This window comes from Lithobates pipiens, unplaced genomic scaffold (assembly GCF_037356315.1).
Source record: "Lithobates pipiens isolate NorthernLeopardFrog02 unplaced genomic scaffold, aLitPip1_a1.2 Scaffold_19, whole genome shotgun sequence".
NCBI lineage: Eukaryota > Metazoa > Chordata > Amphibia > Anura > Ranidae > Lithobates > Lithobates pipiens.
The window spans coordinates 299788583-299810229 of NW_027507764.1; the positions used below are offsets into that span (position 1 = coordinate 299788583).

General features: G+C 39.9%; 1 protein-coding gene across 1 annotated transcript in view; it reads left to right on the top strand.

Moving 5' to 3' along the window:
• The window catches only part of MYO10 (myosin X), a 311116-nt gene that overhangs the window by 151992 nt on the left and 137477 nt on the right, over nucleotides 1-21647 (top strand). Inside the window, exons 5-7 of the mRNA XM_077492017.1 lie at nucleotides 14364-14498; nucleotides 17666-17790; nucleotides 21547-21560. Coding sequence (XP_077348143.1) covers nucleotides 14364-14498; nucleotides 17666-17790; nucleotides 21547-21560 — 274 coding nt within the window. The remainder of the gene's footprint in view (nucleotides 1-14363; nucleotides 14499-17665; nucleotides 17791-21546; nucleotides 21561-21647) is intronic.

Here is a 21647-nt window from a genome sequence, read left to right on the forward strand (position 1 = left end):
GGCTCCTCCTCTTCAGTTAGATCCCCCATAGCAAGCTGCTTGCTATGGGGGCACTCATGCATGCTTGCTCCCGAGCCACCCTGTCTGCGTCTATTGACACAGACTGGTGGCTCTGCCCAGCCCCTGCTCCTTCATCAGAGAATTTGACTGACAGCAGCAGAACCAGGGGCTCCCACTGCTATCAATCTTCCAAGTCGGGAGGGAGAGAGCGGCTGCTCTCAAGCACATCACTGAATCATGATTGGGTACATATAAAGGGGTCGGGGGACTGGGGGCATCCTGCAGTACAGAAGGTTTTTTTTACTGTAGCCTCCCTGGAGGTATGATTATGTCAGGTTTTTGAATCTCAAAGAATAGTACATTGAAATTTGGTGTTTTATATTGTAGGCCTGTAATTAGTAATAACACACTTAAATCTGTCCAAACAAGAGTCTAGTAGACATCCTGAGTATGATAACGTTTGAAAAACTAAACCAAAAAAATTATTATTAATAAATTATAATATAATAAATAACTATAAATAATTATAAAAAATAATAATATAATAATAATAAAATAAATTTCCCCACTAATCACTATTGCTAAATTCTGCAAGTGTTCTAATTTATTATCACTGTTTTCTCGCCGGTCTAAAACCACTTTTGATGTATAGGGACACTTTTTGGTTGCATGTACAATCTCAAGTTTCCAGGCAGAAAGAACAGTACATATAATGTAACAGTGCATGCAGGGCACTGGGCAAAGCACTAGGGACAAAAGGGAGGTGAAATGATTTGATACAGTAATGTAATCTGTAAGATTACAGTGCACCAAATGTGTTAGGATTTTTGTACTTTTTGAATTTGCCGCCGGGCTCCGCCCCATGTGATGTCCCAGTGGGGGGATTTTGTTCACTTCCTGTCCCAGTTTACAACAGGAAATATACAGCAATAAAAATCAAAAAATCTTGAAATTGCTGTCTATTCTACCCAGAACTCCAGATTTATTTTTGCTACTCTTACAAAGTGCATCCTGATAGCATCCCATTATTTTCTAAACATTTCTGTCCCCTTGCATGCATACAGCAATCCTCAAAGAGTATTCTGTTCTAGTATACATCTGGCTGAGGGACATTCAGCATCACAGCCGTTCCCTGTCCTGGCTGGCTGATGAATTCATACCTATCTGTCCCATTTACACCCCATTGTTCTACTGACCTACATAAATACTGGTGGTGGAGTTGTCTTCTTTGATATGTACAAAAGTTGTTTACCAACTAATTGGAAAAGAGCTGGTTCAGGTCCACATCCCTAATACAAAATGTAAAAACCGGGTTCCTCAAAAGGTGGGACTTTAACCACATCCGGACTGCCCACCGTCGTCATACGTTGACTGTTTGAAGAGGAATATTGTATGTGGCAGAAGCTAGCTGCCATAACCCCCGGTATCCTCTTTTTCAGTGAGTGGTCCAGTTTAAGATAAAAGTGGTCTCTTCGGTGGATTCGCTGCAGTGAGAGAGGGGCGCCCCCCCCCCTCCCGCTGTGCTTCGGTGCCTTCCGCCTCTTACTGGAGCCATCGGCAGTAACGGAGTCGATCAGATCTTCACCCTTGCTCGGCGTGGAGACAAGTGGGGGCAGATGGCCCCAACCTGTCTCCATAACAATGCAGGGCAGAAACGATATCAAAGTGTCACTTCCGCCCACAGCTCTTAAAGGGATTTTTTTTTTTTTTGTGACACATTTTTTTTTTTTTTTTAATTTATTGCATTTTAGTGTAAATAATGAGATCTGAGGTCTTTTTGACCCCAAATCTCATATTTAAGAGGTCCTGTCATGCTTTTTTTCTATTACAAGGGATTTTTACATTCCTTGTAATAAAAGTGACAACTGTGTAAAAATAAAAGATAAAATAAATAAGGGAAAAAAATGTTTTAAATGCGCCCCGTCCTGACGAGCTTGCGTGCAGAAGCGAACACATGCGTATCACCCACATATGAAAATGGTATTCAAACCACACATGTGTGGTAATGTCGTGTTCGGTAGAGCGAGAGCAATAATTCTAGCCCTTGACATCCTCTGTAACTCAAAACATGAAACCTGTAGAATTTTTTAAACGTCACCTATGGAGATTTTTAAGGGTAAAAGTTTGTCGCTATTCCTCCAAAAAAAGTGCACTTGTAAGACCGCTGCGTAGAAAGTATTGCAACGACCGCCATTTTATTCTCTAGGGTGTTAGGAAAAAAAATGAATAAGGTTTGGGAGTTCTAAGTCATTTTCTAGCAAAAAAAAACAGTTTTTAACTTGTAAACAACAAATCTCAGAAAGAGGCTCGGTCCTTAAGTGGTTAATGGACCAAGAACTAAAATCTCCAGTAGCATAAACAAAAATATTGCTTTTTGACAAACAAAAGTTCTGGACTAAGCCTATTTTTGACACTTTTTTACAAGTTAAAATCAGTATTTTTTGCTAGTAAATTAATTAGAACCCCCAAACATAATACACATTTTATTTATATATATACAGTTGTGCTCATAAGTTTACATACCCTGGCCATTCTTGGCCATTTTTCAGAGAATATGAATGATAACACAAAAAAAAATTCTTGCACTCATGGCTAGTGTTTGTAAACACAGCTGATTGATAATAAATGGCTAATATGGATAATAAATGGCTTCAGCCAAACACTAACCATGAGTGAAAGAAAGGTTTTTGTGTTATCATTCATATTCTCTGAAAAATGGCTCAGAAACCATAAATTCTACCAGGGTATGTAAACTAATCTAATGAGCACAACTGTATATATATATATATATACATTTTTTTCTGGAGAATAAAATGGCAGCCATTGCAATATTTTATGTCAAACGATATTTGCACAGCGGTCTTTCAAACGCAATTTTTGTGGAAAAAATACACTTCACTGAAATAAGAAAAAAACTAAAGTAAAGTTAGCCAAATTTTTTGGCATATTCTGAAATATGATTTTACTCTGAGTAAATAGATACCTAACATGTTACGGTTTAAAATTGCGTACACTCGTGGAATGGCGACAAACTACGGTACTTACATATCTCCATAGGTGACGCTTTAATCATTTTTAACACTTACCAGTTTAGAGTTCTAGAGGAGTCTTTTGCAAGAATTATTGCTCTTGTTCTGACAATTGCAGCAATACCTCATGTGTGATTTGAACACTGTTTACATTTGCGGGCGCGACTTACGTATGCATTTTCTTTGGTGCTGGAGCATGCGGGGACGGGGGCGCTTTAAACATTTTTTTTTTCTTATTTCTTTTTTTTTTTTTAACACTCTTTAAAAAAAATTCTGATTAAGTTTCTTGCTGTCACATCCCGTGTGACAGAAATAGGCAGTGACAGGTACTCTTTATGGAGGGATCTGGGATCTAAAAGACCCCAAATCCCTCCTTTGCACTTAAAAGTCAAAGCGGCAAAATCAGCATTTTGAAATACTGAACATTTTTGTAAATCGGCGCCATTGGCAGCCGAGTAAACCGGAAGTGAGGTTGGGACGTTGCTTCCAGGTTGCTACATCGGAGACCCGATCAAAGACGATTCCAACTTTGTTCGGGAATCTGGCCAGCCGGTGACACAGGAGACCGGGTGGAGCGGCGGGGGGGAGTCATCCCCTCCCACTACTCATGACAATGGCTGAGCGGCTGCTGAGCCGCATCGGTTGTTATCACCAGAAAGCCGACCACCAGATCAAAAAAAATGGTACCGGGGTAAAGGCTTCACCCTGGTACAACAAGCAGGTACATCGTTTTGTGGGAAGTGGTTAAAATATAAAACAAATAATTGTAAACTCTACTTTATATTACCTGAATATAAAAGTTCCCTCTGTTAAAGATGAAAACAAGTATTAAGTAATATCTTTATAAATAAAACCAAGTTTTCATAAACAAACAGGAATATTTCTTTTTGATTACTGTTAAGTTTAAACTCAAATTTCCTTTAGTTTTAGTCATAGTTTTTTGACTAAAGTGCCATTGTAGTTTTAGTCGTATTTTAGTCATCTGAGTTCAAACTGAGTTTTATGTTCATTTAGTTTCTGTCACTGAAAACATGAGAACGAAAACTATGATGAAGATACTTTCATTGATGGAATTAACACTGCTTCCTGTCCCAGTGACAACATTGTTACCCAGACAGGAAATGTGAAAAAAAAAACTCCAACAGAGATGCAGACAGATCTAGCCCTACCATATGCTTTACTCTAAAATAAGAGTGTTTTACTGCTTTCTATATACCTCATGTAGATTTCCTTTCATTTCCAGTTCTAGTAAAACGTTGTTACTGGGGGGGCCATAAAGCGTATTAAAGGTTCTAACCTATCCTTGTTCTATCAAAAAGCTGAAGAAAATACACATCAAGGTGTAACTAATAGAATAACTTGGCAAATAATTGTCAGTAAGTGGCTGGCACCTTTTAGCACTGCTATTGTGACAGTGATTCCTACCAGGGACCTTATCTAAGTGCTCTAACATGCTCTCCCTGTGTGATCCCAAGCTTCCGGGGCTATGATTTTCACCAACAACCTAAAATGTAGTTGCTGAGAACAGCTGTCTTGGTTAGCTGGTTTCCTGGGTATGGTTTGTCCTAAGATAACACTGATATCCTTCAATGAAATGCAATCCTTAAATCAAACACAAATGTAATGTGTAAAATTAGTTCTGCTTTTTCAATGAATGCTTCATACATTTAAGCAGTTAGTGCCCCCTTGTGGTCAGTAATTATATTACAACTTTTTGGTCACGTTTGAGTATTTCATATACTTTAATTTAAACGTCAAGTTTTGATCTCAATTGTGATATATGCTGCAGTAGTGTAATAAGATAAAATACGTGTAAATATTAAACTCATATACCTGCATTCAATAATTTTCTCATGGCCTTGCTTGTTGAAAATATACATCTGTAAGCATAATACAAGGATTAGTTATTATAACATCTCTGATTTGATTACTCTGTGTGCATTCATATTTCTTACACATATATACTCACAGACATAAAGACAGTAAATAGCAGACATGCAGCCAACTCTTTGATCTTTTCAACCTAAGAACAACAATTTTATATACGGCAAGCTACACGTCCTTAGATGTGATGGCTGAATTCCTTTTCTTGTTTTTTGGCTTCTTTTCCTTTGTTTTTTTTGTGGCATCACAGATGGCCAGTAATCTATGTTCTGAAGCATGTGCTTATGCATAGCAAGGTTGGGGGCATACATGAGTATTGGCTATGCTTTTGTTTTTCTGATTGCATCACTGTCTGGGTGTTGTAGTTCATTGTACATGTGCGTAGGTAAAGAACCTGATTTACCTAAAGTCTGTATGCTTGCTTGCTGACCCCTTAATTTCAAATAGTGTTGCAGGGATTCCTTGCTCTGGTGTACAGAAATAACATATGTAGTGTGCATGTAAAATGCATATGCACTCCAGTCTCTGGGTCCAGAACACATCTACACATTAATTTCTATTCATTACCATTCATGCACAACTAGAAACTTTGGTTCCACATCCATGCAATAAAGGCCTGCATTCAGTGGCCTATAATTTCCATAATTTTTGCTTTTTGTAAATCACAATAGTTGTTCCTGCCACAAGGGACATAGTTAGCTATCTGGTAAGCATGCTTTTTGATGATGCATGGTGGTTACAAACATGGCAGAACGTTTTTTCTAATCCAGTGAACTCCAAACTGCTACCCAGTGGCCAGGTGCAGCCCTTTGTTTGTCTATATCCGGGCCATGCAGCACTTTTCCTTTGACTGATACAAGCCACTATTCCTCCCTCTGACACCTACAATGGGGCATAATTTCTACTGACATGAACAAAGAAAGCACTACTCCTCCTATTGACCCGATGGGGCACTATTCCTTCCTCTAATACCAAGGAGGTGGCATTGTTTACTCCCACCGATGCCAGGACATAGTCTACTCCCACACTCCAGCCCCCCTTAAGTCTGTAGGAAAGTAAACTGGCCATTTGTTTAGAAAGTTTGAAGACCCTTGCTCTCACCCAACATTTTACAGTTTATGGTGGAACCTTCAAATGTCTGTAGGTTCTTCCCAGCCATGCCTGGGCTTTTTCGGATTTTCTTCTTTGCAACTGATTACTGTTATTTTCCCCAAGGTAAACCTCTGTCAGGAATATCTGCTAAGTGTTCCCCCTCAATGCTCTACAGGAGTTCCTATCAGAATGATTGTCAGCAGCATTGACTAAAGCATCCAATAAAATATTGCAAATGATCTGGCTACAATATTATCTCCTTGTTATCGGTCTCTTAACAAGATACTCTACCTTTAGAAAAGATGGAAAAATAAGCAGCAAAATAGCTCTTATCTGGGGCACTTGGTAAAATAAAGCCCTGGCCAAAAGTTTTGAGAATAACACAAATATTAATTTTCACAAAGTCTGCTACCTTAGTTTTTATGATGGCAATTTGCATATACTCCAGAATGTTATGAAGAGTGATCAGATGAATTGCAATTAATTGCAAAGATCCTCTTTGCCATGAAAATTAACTTAACCCCCCAAAAAAAACATTTCCACTGCATTCTAGCCCTGGCACAAAAGGACCTCCTGACATCATGTCAGCGATTCTCTCCTTAACACAGGTGCCAGTGCTGATGAAGACAAGACTGGAAAACACTCTGTAATGCTGATTGAGTTAGAATAACAGACTAAATGCTATAAAAGGAGGGTGGTGCTCAAAATCATTGTTCTTCCTCTGTTAACCATGGTTACCTGCAAGGAAACATATGCAGTCATTATTGCTTTGCACAAAAAGGCATTCACAGGCAAGGATATTGCTGCTACTAAGATTGAACCTAAATCAACCATTTATCGAATCTTTAAGAATTTTAAGGAGAGAGGATCAATTGTTGTGAAGAAGGCTTCAGAGCGCCCAAGAAAGTCCAGCAAGTGCCAGGACCATCTCCTATAGTTGATTCAGCTGCAGAAAAGGGGCACCACCAGTGCAGAGCTTGCTCAGGAATGGCAGCAGGCCGGCGTGAGTACATCTGCACGCACAGTGAGGCGAGGACTTTTGGAGAGTGGCCTGGTGTCAAAGAAGCCACTTATCTCCAGGAAATAGGAGTAGGTCAGAAACCAGGAGTAAGACAGACAGAAAGTTGGCACTTGGAAAAGAGAAAGGATGCACCTGATAGGTAGGGAACCAGAGAGCGGATGATAAAAGTTAGCGAGAAAAGGGGCCCAGTTTAGAGGCCTAGAGAGGGGGGAGAGGTAAGGCTTCGGGAACATCGAGGCCATCCCTCATAAGCAGCCCAAGTTGGCAGGAGGGAGGGTAGGAAAGGCATAAGGCAGCCATGGTTCCCAGACCTTCAGGAACTTAGCATGTGTATCATTGCGGATGCTAGACATCTGTTCGTTAAGCATCAAAGCAGTCATGCAATCTCTTATCCCCTGGAAGGGAACAGATGGTTTCTTCCAAGCTTGGGCAATCGTTCTTTTGGCCGACAAGAATAGATAGGAAGCGAGTTTTCGCTGGTAGGTGAACAGGCCCGGAAATGGGCCCATTACTTGTTTTTAAACTTGCAAGCTGATCACCATCCTAATCCTGGCTGCATCTCCTAAATCACTAACTATAAACATTAGGTACAAGACTAAGTAAGTGACTATTATTTTTGTGTAATATGTATTTTTTTTGGGCATGATAAACCTAACATGTAATAAGGGCAATTAGTAACAGATATTTGTGTGCCAGTACTATTTATAAGCTCCAAACTAAAGCTGAAATCTATTCATTTTGGTGTACCCCTTTGTTCTACCATTCCCCAGAGTATGTTAAAGTTTTAAAGATCTCTGTGGAATCTGTAAGACCAGTTCCTTTATCAGCACCACAAACCACCATATTTTGTACTTTTTCTAACTATATTTGGTCATTGTTGTCATTTTCAGTTTGCCTGTTGCATTACAGCACATTTACAATTACATTATTGACATTGCAGTGGTTAAAAAAAGCATTGTTTTCTCTTCTAATTTCCCTTCTGGCGCCAAGCTGCAAGACACTGAGCTTTTAGTAAGAGATTATTTATTACCACAATATTGCACTGTGTGATTGGCTAAAGCTGTCCAAACCAGTTTATAGTAACAGATTGCTTTTTTATTTGGCCAATTACTCAGTCCCTTCTTCTCAACGCTGCCCTTTCTTTATTAATTCCTTATGAGACTCCTTTGTAATGGCGCGGTCTTGCTATCAAACATAAAGCAACCACAAAGGATGAAAAAAAAAAAAAGAAATCATTTAAATGATCTGTCAATGATCATTTGACAGTAAATGCATTTACAAGAAATTCCTCAAGAGTGCCATTGTTACATATTTCCTTACAGCTAGAGTTATTTAATCTCCAGTGCATGAGATGTGAGTTTACAAGTAGTTTGGATTGTATGTATATTCACGGATCTGTCATTTTTATATTGTATGACTGCTGTAGTCTGGGCTGTTGTTTTGATTACTGCAAATTGATTTGTTAAATCTGAGATTACAAGTGGTTCATATTCCCCAACTAACAAAAGCCTGCTTTTAATAGAAGCTATAGCTCATACAGACCATATGCAATTGTAATATGCATGCTATAACTTCTTTATGTTAAACCAAAGAAACTCTTCTTCCACTAGTATGTTTATGCTGTGGGTTTTTTTTTAAGTGGAAGTTTTGTTTTTGGTTTATCATGGGGAAAGGTTGGAGAATCAGTTTGCTTTTTTGATCGCATGTGTCCCGATTGAGATTTTCTTTTTTTTTGGTTGCATACCAATAACCTATAACGTCTCATCATAGTACTTTTGAAATTGTTATGCTGTCATTGTTACTGTAAACCACCTAGTTTATAATATGCCATAATATTGATCTTTATCATCATAACTGTTATTGTTTTCTATGACTCACAGCTGCACTGTGTACCTTTTTACAATGTTGATTACATTTGAACAATTTTACAGGTCATACTACGTATTTTTCAAATTTTAAGGCCTCATGTACACTGCTGCTGGTAAACGGACATTCAAAGGCAGTTGGATGCTTTTTTCAGCTGCCCCTGAACTCATCCAATGTTATCTTATGTGCACATGTACACAGGCTTGTTTAGACCCCTTTCACACTGGGGCGTTTTTCAGGTGCTTTAGCGTTAAAAAAAGCGCCTGTAAAGTGCTTGAAAGATGCCTCATCTGTAACCCCAATGTGAAAGCCCGAGTGCTTTAAGAGCCCTTTCACAATGCCAGTGCCAGAAAAACACTTGTAAAGCGCCGCTTAAACAAGTACCAGCGTTTTTTTAGCACTAGTGGGGCGCTTTTAACCCCTGCTAGTGGCCAAATAAAGGGTTAAAAGCGCCCACAAAACGCTGCTGCCAAAAGAGCTTTGCAGGCGCTTTTCAGGCGTTTTGCAGGTGCTTCCCATTGATTTCAATGGAAAGGAGTGCATTAGGAGCTCCAAAAGTGCTGCAAAGAAGCTGCTTGCAGGGCTTTTTTTGATGCCCTGCCAGCACAGCACCTCAGTGCGAAAGCACTTGGGATTGCAGTTGCGGTTTCTTTCAGGCGCTTTACAGGCGCTTTTTTTTAAAGCTAAATCGCCTGAAAAACGCCCCAGTGTGAAAGGGATCTCATCAGTGTGAAAGCACTCGGGCTTTCACATTGGGATTGCAGATGAGGCTTCTTTCAAGCGCTTTACAGGCGCTTTTTTTAACGCTAAAGCGCCTGAAAAACGCCCCAGTGTGAAAGGGATCTCAGTGTGAAAGCACTCGGGCTTTCACATTGGGATTGCAGATGAGGCTTCTTTCAAGCGCTTTACAGGCGCTTTTTTTTACGCTAAAGCGCCTGAAAAACGCCCCAGTGTGAAAGGGATCTTGGGCCCCTTTCACACCACTTGCGTCGGCGGTAAAATGCCGCCATTTTTAGCCGCTAGCGGGGCGCTTTTACCCCTGCTAGCGCCCGCGAAAGGGTTAAAACCGCCGGCAATATGCCGCAATAGCGCCGTTTTGCCGGCGGCATTACAGCGCTGCCCCATTGATTTCAATGGGCAGCAGCGGTGGAGGAGCGGTAAACACACCGCTCCTTCACCGCTCCAAAGAAGCTGCTGGCAGGACTTTTTTCTGACGTCCTGCCAGCGCACCGCTGTAGTGTGAAAGCCCTCGGGGCTTTCACACTACACACAATGGTGCAGCTTCTTTAGGGCGTTTTGCAGGCGCTATTTCTAACGCTATAGCGCCTGCAAAACGCCCTGGTGTGAAAGGGGTCTTAATGTAGTTTTTAGGCAGTTGCGTTTAGAGGCTTTTCTTTGAAGGCAAAAAAAATTAGTTCAGACGCCAAACTTTCATACGCCAAATGCGGCTAAATGCGCTACCCGCATAGCATTTAGCCGTGTTTTCGTTTAGAAGCGTTTTTAATAAAGGTGCCCTATTTTTTTACATAAGACAACTTAAAAATGATAGCAAACGATGAAAACCCACTAAAAAAATGTTTCAAAACGTCTAATTGCTTGCAATGCTTCATAGACCATTTATATACTCCTAATGAGCCCATGATCCAATCCAATACACCACTAGCTGTACATACATGTTGGAAAAATATCCTACAGACATGCGCTGCGCAATCAATGGATGAGTCCAGTAGCAGCGAACTCTGGTCCTCGCATGCAATTTTCAACATCTTTCCAGCCTCATCAGCAGCAACGTCAGGAGCATTTCCTCACATATGCTCATTATGGGATCCATAGTAAAAGCACCAATATTGAGGTAGATACAAGTACACTGCTGCTCTCTCAGCTGCTGCTACTCACTGAATGGCTGTAATAGTTAAATAATACTGTTTTTTGTGCTTTGGGAGGGTCTTATGATGTTATCTTAAATAAACGCTCCTAGACGCATACGCGACTAAAAGCGCCATGCAAACATGGCTTAACGGGCGTTTTTAAACGCCATTTACAAGCTGTCAAAAAAATTGTTCAGAAGAGGTTGCTTCAGCGTCCCGTGTACATAAAGCCTTAAGAAAGACCTATTGAAAGTAAAAGTAAGGGTGTGGAAATGTAAAAAAAAAACTGCTTGACCAAGGGACTAAATCTGTGTCCCAATTTACTTGTCCTGATACAAAGACATTTTTTTTTTCCCAGGATGGAATTTATGAAGGGTTGATGTTTTTTTTATTAGGCAGAGGTATTTTTAGAAATGTCTGGGGCTTTTAAAACGAAAGGAGCTTTATGTATTTTTTGGCTAGAAAATCAGTTAGCACCCCCAAACATTATATATTTTTTTAAAGTAGAGGCCCTAGAAAATAAATTGGTGGATGTTGCATGTATATGTCATACAATATTTGCGCAGCGGTTTTCAAATGCTATTTTCTTGGAAAAAATACACTTTTTTTTTCACTTTAATGCAAAAAAAACAATACATAACTAATTTTTGGTACAATATAAAAGATGATGTTACGCCCAGTAAATAGATACCAAACATGTAATGCTTTAAAATGACAACGGTGACAAACGATATACATTTTACTATCCAAAGGTGATGATTTAAAAGACTTTACATATTACCACTTTAGATTAACACAGAAGGTCTGGTGCTAGAATTACTGCCCATAATCTTTTGTGGTGTTACCTCACATGTGTAGGACAATTGCTGTTTGTGTGCATGCGTGTGTGCGGGACTGACACGTGCGTTCGCATTTGCGGGTGAGCATGGGGGAACGTTGGTGGTTTAAATTATTTTTTTTTTACATTCTTTTTTACACTGTCATTTTAATTTTTTATTTTTTTTGTATTACTTTTATTGTTGTCACAAGGAATGTAAACATCCCTGGTGACAGCAAAAGGCAGTGACAGGTACTCTGTGGAGAGATCCGGGGTCAATAAGACCCCAGATCCCTCCTCTGCCCTTAAATGCACTTCATCACACCAAGATCAGTGTGAACAAATGCTTTCTGTTTTTAAAATTGCCGCCTGGGGAAACTGGTAGTGATGTATACTTATCATTTACTGTTTCCTATATCATGGAGGTTGAAAGAGTGGTCTCCATCTTTGTTCATCTCTATGATTAGCCAGGGGAAGTGCTGGCTGTTTGATTGGGTGCCCTGATCGGACAGGACAGGCCACGAAAGGTGGCTGGAGGGGGGAGGGGTGTCCCCTCTTGCTGCTTGTAAAAGCGATCCAGCAGATTGCTTTTACAAGAGAGCCAGCCGTCGGCTCTAAACACTGTTGCTTACCTGCAGCAGGACTAAGTGTTAAAAACTTCTTTCCCGCCACCCAGAACTGCATGTCCCTAGCGTCGGGCAATAGGAATTGAACATCCCTGTGTCACGTATGGAATTATACCTAATACTAACTATTAAGATTAATAGTAACATACTGAAACTTAAAGTGTATCTCCTAGATAAACCTTTAATTTCGGTTTTGAATAGAGTAGGTAAAGGGTGGAAAAAATTTGGGATTTCTTTTGATGTATGTATAAGACTGAGGATATTTCCCTTAAAATTTAAATAAACACAGGGGGTTTTTTACGAAAGGAAAATGCACTTTGCACTACAAGTGCATTGCAAGTGCAGTCGCTGTAAATCCGAGGGGGACATACAAGGAAAATATAAAACAGCATTTTGGCTTGATTGGATGATAAAATCAACAGAGCTTTCCCTCATTTCAGATCTACCCCTCAGATTTACAGCGACTGCACTTCCAAGTACACTCGCAGTGCACTTGTAGTGCAAAGTGGATTTGCCTTTTGTAAATAACCCCCAAAATCTATTCTCCTGTTTGACATGTCCACTGTAAACAGTTTTATTTTTTGTGCATTTTTTAAGTCTATTGCAATGTTTCCTGGGGATTCTGCCAAGTAAAATCACTTCCTGTTTTAGGTTGACAACGCTAAGCCACTGTAATTATGACAGGTAATATTAGCCTACCATAATCACTTCTTTAGTTAACATTAGGAATGCCCACCAGGCATAGCAGATTGGTAACCCAACGGCCAACTGAAGGACCTTGCACATCATTCTGATAATTGCAAGAAAGTGGCTTAGTGTTGTCAGCCTTAAATTGCAATAAATTCACAAAGAGAACTACAGTGAGACATGATTCCAAACATACTGAAAAATTGATTTAAGGTTTATATACTTCATTTTCCAGAGACTCAAAAGAAAGTCAGAGGAAATCTCTCCAAAGTCAGAAATCAACAACGGTTGATTTACGAAAACTGAAGAGTGCAAAATCTGGTGCAGCTCTTCATAGAAACCTATCCAGGTTTTTTGACAAAGCATAACTGAACTAACTGAAAGTTGTTGTACACAATGTACAACCACTTTTACCTACAGGTAAGTCTATATTAAGGCCATGAAAGTTGGCTGGCGGGGGGGGGGGGGGGGGGTCCCCTCTTTCTGCTTGTAAAAGCGATACAGCAGATTGCTTTTACAAGAGAGCCAACCGTCGGCTCTAAACCCTGCTGCTTACCCACAGCAGGGCTAAGTGTTAAAAACGTATTTCCTGCCCTTTATCAAGGCTTACCTGTAGGTGCTGGAAATATCTACAATAAACCCCTGCCCTGTCTATGGTGCATGCACACATTAGAAAGGGCAGATCGTGCTGTTTCTAAAGGGGGTCATGCTGTGACTGGTGGCTCCCGCGTGCATGTGCGCAGAAATAAAGAGGAAGTAAAACCCATCAGGGTTGAAGTTAGAAACTGATTGGCTACCATGCACAGCTGCATCCAGATTTTACACTCTTATGTTTTAGCAAATAAACCCCACTGTGTCATTGGAAACCAGAACAAAGAGAGAGTGTGACACAGGCATCAATAAAAACCTGACAGATCTTCTAATGCCCCGTACACTAAAAAATCAGGCAAACTTTTTCATCCGAGGAACAATTGTATGATTTTCTAATAGTGTGTACACAACTTTCGACAACTGACTCAGACCTTCTGAAGGGACTAACTCCAAAATGTCCTCATACGGGAACAGAACAAAAGATTTTTGTTTAATGTGTACCGTTTTCGTATTATTTTCGTTGGAGAAATATCAGATATGAAAAACTGCACATGATCAGAAACAACAAATAAAATAAAATTCTTTGTCGTACAAGAATTTTCGTACATTATTTCTATCCTCGGTTTCGACTTGCTCTGAAGCATTGAGGAAAACCGACTGATTGTTCGCCTGATTTTCTCATAGTGTGTACAAGGCTTAAACCCTTCCATACCCTATCAAAAAAGCAAACAAAATGTTTTGGTTTTAGATATACTTTAACAGTGTTTATGGTTATTTACGTATCAATTACTGTGCGAGCAAAAATCATATATAATCCATTATTGCATTTACCCACATGTATACTTTTTTGCTTAACATTATATTTCCTCTTTTTTTTTTCAGTGGTGAAAGCGGAGCAGGCAAAACAGAGAGCACAAAACACATTCTAAAGTACTTGTCTGCAATGAGCCAGCATTCCCTAGAACTATCTTCAAAAGTAAAGACCGCCAGTGTGGAACAAGCAATTTTGGAGAGCAGGTAATGTATTGCTTTATATCAGTAGTGCCTTTCCATTTCAGCAGATGGACTCCGCTTATGCACTGCTTGCTGGTTTACAAAATGGTTTACATGGTGCTGCAATTTGATGTCGTTTTTAGCTCTTTTGTGATTTTAAGGAAATAAAAGTGCTTGATAACATTACTAAGTCTAACAGGTTCCCACCTGTTGCAGTCCCAATTGCTCTGTTATGTTCTTTAGGTGGATGTGTTCAAAAGATTCAAACATATTGTGAATAAAACTCACAGTTTGATATATTTCCTAGAGATGTACAGTCAGGGTGTTGTTTCTACAGAAAGGTAATTCCTTCAGGCTAATTAACAGTTCAGTCACAGACAGAGGAGTAAATGTTTAATAACAAATTGATAAAGTCTTCTTGTTGGAATTTGGTAGTATTTTTATTTTTTATTTATTTTGCAATAGATTTTTATTGAATTTTCAAATAACAAACAGGGAAAGGAGTGAGTTAGTATAGCACCCCAGCACCATTCATCAATAGCATAAAATATATCAGTGATGGCGAACCTATGGCACAGCTGGCACGCAGAGCCCTCTGTGTGGGCACATGAGTAAGAGGAGCACTGCTTCCCCCCATAGAGCTACATCTTCCACATGGTTCTGGGGCCAGGGGTAACATGTCCAGGGTGGGCGTGGATGAGACAAGGTGGTGCTGCTGAGTTGGAGGAAGTCACACCGACACTGGACGCTGGAGGCGGGTGAGATTCTAATATCCTGCTGCAGCCATTCCATTGTCTTTCCATGGTCTCAGCAATCGCCCCTCACACTTATCAAATACTCAGTTCAGGGCCACCAACAGGGGGGTACACGGGGGGTTATTGCAGAGGGACAGGAGGACAATCACAGGACACTGCACTGTTTCTCTCCTTCCAGCAACTGAAAGCTGGCTTCTTTCCCTGCCAACTTTCAGCTGCTGAAAGGAGAGAAACAGTGCAGAGTCCTGTAATTGTCCTCCTGTCCCTGAGCCTATCACTATTACTGCCCAGTTCTGCTACAGTCTGTGCAGCTGATTGATAAAAAAAAATAACATTAGCATTTATGTGGAAATAGCGTGACATTCCATGTAAACGGAGCACTATTTATATGTAAATAGCACGATATTCATATTTAAATAACGTGACCGGCCATGTGCAAATCCTGCCCCTCCCCCAGTTCCCACCCACCATCATCTCCTAAATGGTGCCCATGAAGTGAATGCAAACAAATGGAAGTCCTGCTTGCCACTGCCATGCTGGATGTTCCATCAGGTACAGGTGAGCAGGGGGTTGGGGGGCAAAGGTGTGCGAAGAGGCAGTATGCAGAGGTCAGCAGCTTTGTGGAGGTGCAATAGTGAGCAGAGGAGGGCATGTAGAAGTTAGCAAAGAGGGGGGCTTTAGGGTGCAGATGTGAGCAGCTAGGTTGGGGTGTATTTACATATGCAGCAGCCCTTGCTATCCCTCTAAGAAGCAATCCATGGTGGATCAATTTTCAGAAGGCAGTTGACAGGTGGCTGGGAGGCAATATATCACCTTCTCATCACCGCTTTTAACCCAATGGCACTTTGAAATAAATAAGTTGGTCTTGTGTTGGGCACTCAGTGTTCGCCATCACTGAAATATATAGATGATAAAGGGACCGATATCTTGAGATTAGATAATTTGGCATTTCGCATTTTAAGGCCTTCAAAACTGTGATAGGTAGTGAAGAGTGAAATCAAAAACTTATGCCCTTAGAAATCCTGAAGGTGTTGGTTGGTTTTCGGGGCCCTGTAGGCTCCCAAAAAGTCCTACACATGTGGTATCCCCATACTCAGGAGAAGCAGCAACATGTATTTTGGGGTGCAATTCCACATATAACCATTGCATGTGTGATCAATATATCATTTAGTGACAACTTTTTGTAAAAATGTTATATTTTTTGTCATTATTCGTTCACTTGGGACAAAAAAATTTAAAAATGAAATATTCAATGGGCTCAACATGCCTCTCAGCAATTTCCTTGGGATGTCTACTTTCCAAAATGGGGTCAATTTGGGGGGGGGGGGGGGGTTGTACTGTCCTGCTATTTTAGCACCTCAAGAAATGAGACAGTCATAAACTAAAAGCTGTGTAAATTCCAGAAAATGTACCCTAGTTTGTAGACACTATAACTTTTGCGCAGACCACTAAATATACGCTTATTGACATTTTTTTTACCAAAGACATGTGGCTGAATACATTTTGGCCTAAATGTATGACTAAAATTGAGTTGATTACATTTTTCTTATAACAAAAAGTAGAAAATATAATTTTTTTTCTAAATTTTCTTTTTCCATTTATATTGCAAAAAATAAAAATCGCAGAAGCAATCAAATACCATCCTAGCTCTGTTTGTGGGGAAAAAAAAGACGTAGTTTGGGTACAACATTGCATGACCGCGCAATTACCAGTTAAAGCAGCACAGTGCCAAATGTAAAAAGTCTTCTGGTCTTTAGGCAGCCAAATGGTCCAGGGCTTAAGTAGTTAAGGCTTAAAGCTGGAATCAGTTACTGATTTTGGTACCCTGGACAGATTTGGACTCTTTGGACTAATTTCTTCCATGTTACACTGTACACTGGCAGCTTCTACTACAATTTAACATGAAATATTCACTGTTATCAAATAATTTATTAGGCATGTGTTAAAGTGCTATCCTAGTGGAATGTGGTTTACATTTCCTGCTAATGATTTTACCAAATATCCATGATATTTTTAGGTATAATACCAATACATTTCTCACCCCTGTTTATCTGCTGCTGATCCTTTTAAAGAAACATTAGCAAGAGCCAGATCTTTATTTTTGAAACACTGAGATTGAATTCACAATCTAGCTGATCAGTGAATGTTGTTTTTGCTGCTTTTCCTAACTGTGATGCACTGTTAACCTTAGGGAAGTAAGTAGGAGACAGGCAGCAAGATGGAATGCAGGAAACTAGCTGTAGAAATAGAAATTATAGTCAGTAAAGAATGTTATCAAATAGATAATGTAATGGGCAAAAGGCTAAATGTCGTGTAACTAAAAAAAAATCTGCAACACAAAAACATAATTTTACAGTAGATTTACAAGAGGAATCTGGTTACTTTCTAAAATTAATGTGACATCAATTTACCATGTTTTTGTGTTTCCTTTCACAGTCCTATCATGGAGGCCTTTGGGAATGCAAAGACTGTTTACAACAATAATTCAAGCCGTTTTGGAAAATTCATTCAACTGAATATATGCCAGAAAGGTCATATTCAGGGAGGAAGAATTGTAGATTGTATCCTTTTTCATTATAGCAGCAGAGAGCGTTTCTTATTAAGATGGAATAAGTAACTGTGTCTCATATCTGTGATAGGTGCATTAGTGATCTAACTATTGGCAGCAACCAAATAAGTTATTCTTAGACCTGGAGTACAGGTATTGCTCCAAAGCCATACTCCCGTTGTTAAATGCAGCAACTGTTGAAGAGACCATTGCACACCCGAAATGTAATGCCTATACAGTGTAGGACTGATTTAAAAAGGAGTAGATAATGTTCATATAGCAAGCCAAACCTTCACTTACTGAATAAGGCCTCATTCACATGTGTACTATAGCGTATACCCATTCAAGGACTGTATATATCAGCATGGGGGGAGGGCACAGATGTTTTGAGCATCACCTTGCAGGTAGCACCATTCATGTCAATTGGGGTGCAGCAGCTGCAGAGAAACACCAGCTGTTCTCAATAGGACAGAATGCATGGCCGTACGTTTGGGGTCGGATACCTGCACCCACACAGATGTCAAATTTCCTGTGTTTGTGCAGATGTTGCTTCCCAATTGAAACAAATAGGTTTGCCTGCACAGAGATGCAAAACACCTGTGCGGGGAAACATGGCTCTCGCACAGGCGTATGCTATTCAATTCAATCATCTGGTCATGTGGAAGTCAAAATATGTTTTATGCCCTGGCGCATGATTGGTCATTCAAAGTATTCACTTAGGCCCCTTTCACACGGGGCGGATCAGTAATGATCCACCCCGTGATGATCCGCTCGCTCAGCGGGGATCGCTCCATTGTCCCCGCTCAGCCGGCGGCAGGCAGGGCGGTCTCCGCTCTCCTCTATGGGGACCGTCTGTCCGTGTTCATCTGATCCGATCTGCAGACGGATAGAAAAATAGGATTTTCCTCCGTCTGCAGAATCGGACAGTTGTGGAGGCGGACAATAGCGGGTGTCTGCGGATGTTCATCCGCAGACACCCGCTATCCCATAGGAATGCATGTTTGTCCGTATTTCATCCGCAAACGGATGGATGAAATATGGACATAATGTCCGCATATGTGAATGGGGCCTAAATTGACTCATCATATTCAGTTTGGCTATTTTCTAAGTTAATATTCTATACTTCTTTAGTAATCCAGCCTGGATTTATAAGAAACAAATACTTCCCATGTTTTTCCTTTTTAGCTGCAAGTCATCTTTACAGTTTTTTTATGTTGCAGATGTTTCAGAGAACCAAGCTACAATAAAAAATAGCAAGAGAAAACTCACCCAATGCGTCAGCATTTTGGATGATGTTACTGCTATAATGCTATAATAAAGTTTTCTATGGAGAAGCTGTTGAGTGGCCGGCTCGTACTTGTTATGGACCTACAATAAAAAAATACCGTAGGGTGAATTAACAATTCCTCTAAACTGAGAAACCAAGTGGGTGTGAGCTCCTTTGTTATAAGTGATCGGCTCTTTTTTCTATGCTGCATCTGCACCAGACATGGCACAGAGAGCAGGAGAGCTTGAGCTGCTTGCTCTGGCTCCCTACACATGTCTCTGCTCCCCCACTATAATGGGAGGGAGAAGGAAGGCTGTTAACCTTTGTTTGCTGGGGTTAAAGGCTAGGCTAAAGCTCCATACACACTATCAGATTTTCTGCTGATTTTTTCCTTCAGGTTTAACCATGTAGTGGAAGGGCCTGCCTGATTGCATACAAATTGAAACTCCTAAGGTTTGACCTCATATTATATGGTTTTGGTAAATCTGAAGCAAAAAATCAGCAGAAATCTGATTTGTAGTTATTTCCCTGTCTATATGCCAGTGTAATATGTTACTTGCATGAACAGAGAGAGATGTGTTAAAATGTCTGCCAAGTTACCAGCAGACGGTTCTCATCCTCTACACCAGAGCCATCTACAGCAGTTTTCCATATTCTAGACTGCGGCGATCCCTGTGTTAATTGGACTCACAGCCCATGCCAGTTTGTATGGGTTCTGAATTTTCACCATGTTCACTAAAGCCCTTGTAAGGTGAAAATTCCCTTGCAAAGTTATCAGCCTATTACCCTTTAGTAAATCAACCTCTGCATCTTGCAAACATTATTTTATTTTTTTATCACATCACAACAAAATCAAAGAAAAAAAACTACCCTTTATTCTAGTTTTATCAGTGTTTTAAAATAATTATTGTTACTTTAGATACAAAGTATACATTTTATTCTATATTTTCTCCTGTTTAAAATTACACTAACATGATGAATCTGGGGCAAAGCTACTATTTGCAAGTGGATTAAATGCTTCCCCCCCCAATACCATGCTTTTTTCAAAGTGACTATAAAAAAAAAAATAACAAAAGCACATCTGTTAAAAAACAAATAAACAAATACGTTTAAATCTTAATGGTTAGGAAAATAGAAATAAACAAAAGCAATCATCAGGAAAATATTAAAGGGAGAAGGAATCAACTGAAGCCAAAAAGGGTAGACTGAAGGTCTATAAGGGGTTAAGTAGGGGATACATTTTATTTAAAAAAATCTTGCTAGATTGTTCAATTGCCATATGCAGGTTGAAGCTCATCATTTTGATTTGCAGGTTAATAAAGAAGAGTAGATACAAAAGTAATATGTATCTATCTCACATCTGAAAAGTGTTTGTAAACACTGTATCAAGGTTCCTTTTTGGAACAGCTATTCTACAGCTATTTTATTTACACAGAAGCTCCTGGTTTTCTTTCTGATAGACGGAAGATGCCAGCAAGTATGAGAGGGGGAGCAGCAAGAACAGGGCATACTTTCATTATGTTTTTGCGTGTGCGTAGCACACCCAGTGTTCACAACTGGTTAAAGAACAACAGTCATAGTGGTAGGTGCCCACTTTCAGATGAAAGGACATCGGCATTATTTTGTTTTAAAAGGAATCAGAAGATAGAAACAGATGAAAATATCCACCGCCTTCCAGTGTGAGTTCACTATTCCAAAGCACTCAAGGGACCAATCACCATCTCCATGTGAAGTCCAAACTCACCAGAACAAGGGGCTGCCATTATTAACAGCAAGAGGCCCCGTGACAGATGTCCGATCTCCCCGGATCATGTGCAACAGTCCCCAGTGTCCTGCATTCAAAGACTTCTCCAGATAGACTTGAACTAGAACAAATAACGCACGCCAGGATCCAAGGATAATCTTCAATAGTTTTGTTTTTAATTAAAATATAAAATGAGCATTACAAATAGTAATCAAACAAAAGCACTCAAAATGATAGCTGCTGCCGACCCAGGATCTCACAACTGCTTTACGTCAGCAACAGAATCTCTGCCACTTGGGAGGGAGGGGCCATTGAATGCAGGACACTGGGGACTATTGCATGTGACCTGGGGAGATCTGACGTGTGTCACGGGGCTCTTGCTGTTGTAAGGGCAGCCCATTGTTCTGGTGAGTTTTGACTTCACGCAGAGATAGTGGTTTTTTTCTTGAGCACTTTAGAAGAGTGAACTCACACTGGAAGGTGGTGGATGTTTTCATATGTGAATATTGGCAATGGTATATGTCTATATGGGCTACTTGATAAATAAAAGCAGATAGGCTGCACATTATTAATACATGATGTGGGTGTTCTTGCAGCTGCTAGTATTTCATGGTTTGATTGATTTTAATGATTTTTTTTTCATAATATAGCAATGCCTGTATAAATCACTCGAAATGTATGTGCTTCTTATTAAAGCATGGCTTTTCATTTTGGATCATATGGTATTTATCTTTAACTTCAGCGTCTTTCTAATAAAGATTTATTAGAAAAGGTTAGTGAACTATTTTCATTCTTCATATATCACCTCCCCCTAGAGTCTAACATACCAGAGATTAAATGCTGATTTTTTATTTTTATT